A 5,604-nucleotide genomic window follows, 5' to 3' on the forward strand; every position below is an offset into this window, starting at 1 on the left:
GGGTAGTCGTGACGAGGCGATGAGAATGGGCGTCCCACACTCGGCTGGCTCCTGGTGCCCTGACTCGTTTACAGAACTGTGAGGCAGGAGCTGGGCTGCAAGAGTTGATGTGTAAACACTGGAGGTGCAAACCTGAGGTGACACGTCACCTGCCCGTAGCTCAAACGGCACCATGCGCAGGGTAGAACCTCTTTGACATCTTCCAGCTAAAGAGGTTTGTTTGATTTCATCTCATTCCGTTCCCAGGGTTATATCCGGCAGTGCCGCAAACACACAGGAATGTTCACCACAGCTCAGTTAAGCACCATTTTTGGAAATATTGAAGATATTTACAAGTTCCAGAGGAAGTTTCTGAAGGACCTGGAGAAACAGTACAACAAAGAGGAACCTCACCTAAGTGAAATAGGGTCGTGTTTTCTTCAACACGTACGTCGTGGAAGTCATTTTTATTTACGAAGTTAACAAAATATGATAAGAAAATGTTAAGTTTCCACATTAGAAGGGGATTTTAGTAAGAAGTGCTTATTAAATACTAACCCATGTATCTAAAACATCTTAGAATGTAAATTAATTTACAATCAAATTTTTATTTAAATGTTAATTGTTTTAGATTTCTCCTTATCTTGAGCAAGCATGTAAATTTGTACACAATTTTAGATCGTGTACGGTTTTAAATTGTACATAATTGTACATAATTTGTACATAAATTGTACATAATCTGGGATTCCTGTAGTAATCACAGATGAGCTGAACTGTTTCCAGTGTTCTCATCTTGGGCCTGCAAAAACGTCCTGAAGAAAATAGGTAAAGAAAGTAGTGGGGAAAGAGGCCGTGATAGATGTTGCTAAGCCTGTAGCTCTCTTCCCCAGAGAAAAGTACTGCTCACAGCGGGTTTGCTTGCCCTGACTCGGTGGAAGCCGCTATTTCTGTGTTCTGACAAAGCAGGTACATCGTGTTGACCGTTACAAAGTAGATCTTGGCATAGCTGCACGGCTGATCAGCCTGGAAACAATACAGGAAGTGGATTAATTAACCTAATTAGAATAGACGATACAAAAATAGACAAATACTTTAGTTAAAGCTTTGACTTTTTTTTCTCTTTACAGCAAGAAGGCTTTGCGATTTATTCGGAGTATTGTAACAATCATCCCAGTGCCTGCATTGAACTTTCCAAACTAATGAAACAGGGCAAATACCGTCACTTCTTCGAAGCCTGTCGCTTGCTTCAGCAGATGATTGACATTGCCATTGACGGTTTTCTTCTCACACCCGTTCAGAAAATCTGCAAATACCCTCTGCAGCTCGCAGAACTGCTCAAATACACCACTCAGGAGCACAGGTGAGAGAGTGAAAAAGACAAATCGCATCATAGGAATAACACCTAATGCCTCAAACTCTCCGGGTGACACCACAGTGAGGAACAAAACCCCCGCTGACCACTTTGACCAGTCCTTACTAGGGGCATGTCTTGGAACCATCACGAATGTTAACAAAACCAGTGTCTGACGATGCAGCACAGGGGCTGAGAGGATACGAGACAGAATGAGGAGTAAGTGCGAGAGGGAGGAGGGAAGGAAGAGGGTGCTGAAACAGGATGCAGGGAGGGATTTGTAAATCAGAGGGATAAGCAGCCAGTGCGTCAATAAATGAAGGAGAAGGAAATCCACCAGGAAGGGGGAACTGTGTAAAAGTTGTAGATTCAAGAAAATGTAAAGAGGGCCTTAGAAAAAACCAGAATCTGAGCAAGTTTGGAGGTAATGTAATAAACATTGCCTTTCTTTGCAATAAACTGCAGGTATTAGATTTTCAGCTGGGCAGGTTATTAGCTTTTCTAGTGTACCCCTGAGCTGATTAAATCTTTGTTTAAATTAAGATTTTATCTTTAACTGTCTGCCTTTTTACCTTGCACAACTGCAAGGAAAACATTAGTTCCATTGTGACCCTTGTGCTCAAGCTCCAGTTGCAGCCTGAGGCAGCGCTTCCGTGGCCAGAGTCTGCACTTCTTTAACCTTGAGAAGACTCCCCCTGGAGACACAGGGGCAGGATACAGGCGATGAGGGGAAGTACTAGTGCTGGCATTCAGGTGTGATGTGGCTACCTGGGAATTTCTGCAACAACGATTACTGACATGCATATCCCTTTCACTGCTACTAATTTCAGAGAGGTTGTTCCGTGAGCTATTAAACCCGCAGATGGGCAGATGATACGTGTCCTCCTCTTCTGTGGCACAGCATCCAGAGATGCCTGCAAGCACAGAGAGGTGCCCGGTGCACCGAGACACTCACAGAGAGGCAGGGCTACACCCACACGGAGCCCTGGTAAAGCTCTAGCCACCTGGGGTTTATAGCAGCTTTTTGTTTTGTTCACGTAAGAAGTTTGAAGCGCTGCCACGAAGGCCACAGGTTCTGCAGCACCTGGGGAATGATGTACATAGCACAGAGAGAGCAGGAGCAGAGATAAGGAAGGGCAGGAGGGGCAGTGTGGACATCAGGCGGTCACCCTGTGGGACATCTTCTGACACTAGTGGGACCCTGTTATTGTTAGTGTCGCCTTCTGTATACAGCGGGGCAGAAAGAGTCTCACAGATATAAACAGAGAGGAGAGCCAGGCGCAGCTTTAGACGGGAAGCTCATCCATCAGCAGCAGCTGATGAAAATAGGAACTGAGACACAAGCAGATAAAGGGACGGTGAGGCTGACCCCTTTGCAGGATTTATTTCTGGCTCACGCTGTTTTCTGCCTCTGGCTCCCTTTTCTGCAAGAGTAGTTCTGATAAAGGAGGGAAAGCAACTGATCTGCTGGGACTCTAAAACAAGAAACAGGTCCCTTTCCTTCTCTCTTCTCAGACACTCCATTTGAGGAAGGTGAAGGGGTGATGGGTGCTATTCAAAGGGGAGTGAAAACCTGCCTACAGGATGGGGAGATTCAAAAGCATGTGGGGAGCTCAGGAGAAGGAGGATGGGAGGCTAGCATCTGAGCTGGAGCAGGCAGGGAAAGGTGATCGTCTTGGCTCTCACACGCTTACTTGTTCCTTGAAAACAGGCCACTTCGTCAGCATTGTCTCCCTCAGTTGCTGTCTTCGATGCCCATGTTCTTGGGTCCTCGCTCATCCTGTCTGAGGTTGCTTTCTGAAATTTTTCTGCCCTCATAGCGTTCTCTGTTTCATTCATTGGCCCAGCTATTGGGAACAAGAAGGAGAAAATACAGTTGTTAAACATGATTAAAATACAGTTGTTAAACATGATTAAAGGAATGCCTTTCCCGATAAAGTCCTACCAAGATCTTTCTTTACAACAAATTCCTTTGGTGAACTGTAGGTACTGCGGAGGTCAGTGGGGGGGTTCTACCATTGTTTTCAGCAGAGACACTACTGCAGTCCATTCAACTACCTCCTTTGCCTTCTTCCACTTGTTTAATAATTTCCTCCTGGCCAAAGCCTAGCAGTACATCACCGATGAGTTGTACAGGCCACAGGATAGCTGAGAATCAGGTCACACAAGTACCCTGAGCAGAGGGATAAATGAGTAATGCGGGCTAATACTTCAAGCATGTGTTGGTTTGTGATTGCATCACGTCCACTGTGTAAGTGAGCTTTGAAACGTGCCTGCATTTCGCAGGGATTATAACAACATAAAAGCTGCATACGAGGCTATGAAGAACGTAGCGTGCCTGATCAACGAGCGCAAACGAAGGCTAGAAAGCATAGACAAGATTGCACGTTGGCAAGTCTCTATCGTCGACTGGGAGGTGAGTGTCGGCCTGTCCCTTTCCTGAGCAAAGGTACTGTGTACAGTACTCCATGTCCCAGCCGTGGCATCCAGGATATGTCTCTGTGCATGGTAGGTGGTTTATGGTGTCTACTTTCCAGCTGGTCATTGCTCAGTCAAAAGTCCAGTTGCTCCATTAGCAGGGATTCTGTTACTGATTACCGTGTTTACAGAGCAGGAAGAGCAGTGGGTATTAACATGGACACTTGTACTTGAGATGCCACTGGACTGAGATGACAAAGGGGATTTTTAAAAAATGCTAGACCTGCACAAAAAAGTCCTCTGGATTTTCGGTAGTTCTGTCAGACCTGCTTCACTGACTTCAAGGTTTCCGCCCGATTTATGCAGAAATAAAGTAGAGCAGAACCACATTCGTTGAGTTTGCCTGTATGAGATTATCTATGTTCTGTGACATTTTCAAATCCAATAACAAAACCACAAAAAAAAAGAATTTACGATTTGATTGTGAAGTAAGACTGGTTAAGCACATGGTAAGATCTTCAAATATTATTTACTTACTACATATATATATATTTCTTCTTAGGGTCCAGATGTGTTAGCCAGAAGCTCAGAACTGATCCACTCAGGAGAACTGACCAAAATATCAAAGCAAGGCAAGAGCCAGCAGAGGACTTTCTTCCTTTTTGACCATCAACTCGTGTTCTGTAAGAAGGACTTACTGCGAAGGGACATCTTGTATTATAAAGATCGCATTGACATGGATGAGATGGCAATTGTGGACACTGAAGATGGCAGAGACAAAGACTTTAACACTAATGTCAAGAATGCCTTTAAGATAATAAACAGAGCCACGGAAGAGATCCATTTGTTCTGTGCAAAAAAGCCGGAGGATAAAAAGAGATGGATGGAGGCATGTGAAAGTGAAAGGAGAAGAGTTCAGGAAGACAAGGAAATGGGTGAGTGGAAGGATTTCCTCTCCAAAAGGTGGTAAAAACAAAGGGGAATGTTCTTGCTTTCACACTTCCTTATGCTTTGTGCAGACGTGCAATCTGCCGCCTGCGACTGGCGTCTCTTTCTCACCTGACATGCCCTTTAGCTGTGTAAGCAAAGCCTCCTCAGGTGTGTTTGCCTTGTAACTGTGGGCCAAAGGTCTGGCTGCGACATCCACGTCACAGTGTAACCCATGGGATTCCGGTGTGTTATGGAGCAGAGTGAGATAGGAGATACGACAAGGTGCAATTCACGGACACCGATCAATAACGAATATCCATCCGCTTTGGCGTGAATCATTGCCCTGAACCATCTGTTCATAGAAGACACTTTTCTCTAAAGCCAAGCAGCGATCACTGGAGATTTATCCTGTCCGTGTCATAGAACGGCACCTCCTGTGTGCAGGTGACCGGAGCAGTTGCATGGTATTCGTTACAGACCCAACAGCAGCGCCCCTGGGCAGTGTAGAGAGGAACGGAGCCTAACCCTGAGCGAGCGGGGTGAAAGGTAGCAAATCCCTAGGATCAGCTTTAGACCCGCAGCCTGTGGGCGCTCTAAGGACAGTGTCTTCTCTGTGAATGTACATTTAGGATGGTTATTTAATTTGGGTTTTTTTTCATAGTTTCATGCTTCCTTTAAGATCAGCAACAAAAGCTTCAGCAAAATTTCATTGGCAAAACGCACACAAAGAAGACAGCAATACTAATAAGAAAACTAACCGTCTTTATAATGTTCCTAAAGACGTAATGAAAATGTTCGTGCCTCTCTGTATGTTGACTGCACGAGAACTTCTCCTTTTTATAACACTCCTCAGGCTTAGGCTTGGGGTGACAGCAGGTTAAAATTGGAAGAGCAATAATGTGGATAATTAAAAATAAATATAAATA

The 5,604-nt window shown here is 44.8% G+C and overlaps 1 protein-coding gene across 1 annotated transcript; it reads left to right on the forward strand.

Annotated features, from left to right (window-relative positions):
* Nucleotides 1-246: 246 nt before the first annotated feature.
* Nucleotides 247-4,683, forward strand: LOC104495749 (spermatogenesis-associated protein 13-like; the record flags this gene model as incomplete). Its single annotated transcript, XM_010138763.1, has 4 exons — nt 247-426; nt 1,107-1,339; nt 3,617-3,746; nt 4,311-4,683. Coding segments are annotated over 4 exons (916 nt in total), but the record flags the coding sequence as incomplete, so codon positions are not given.
* Nucleotides 4,684-5,604: the final 921 nt, after the last annotated feature.

This window comes from Buceros rhinoceros, unplaced genomic scaffold, assembly GCF_000710305.1.
Source record: "Buceros rhinoceros silvestris isolate BGI_N320 unplaced genomic scaffold, ASM71030v1 scaffold33090, whole genome shotgun sequence".
Lineage (NCBI taxonomy): Eukaryota > Metazoa > Chordata > Aves > Bucerotiformes > Bucerotidae > Buceros > Buceros rhinoceros.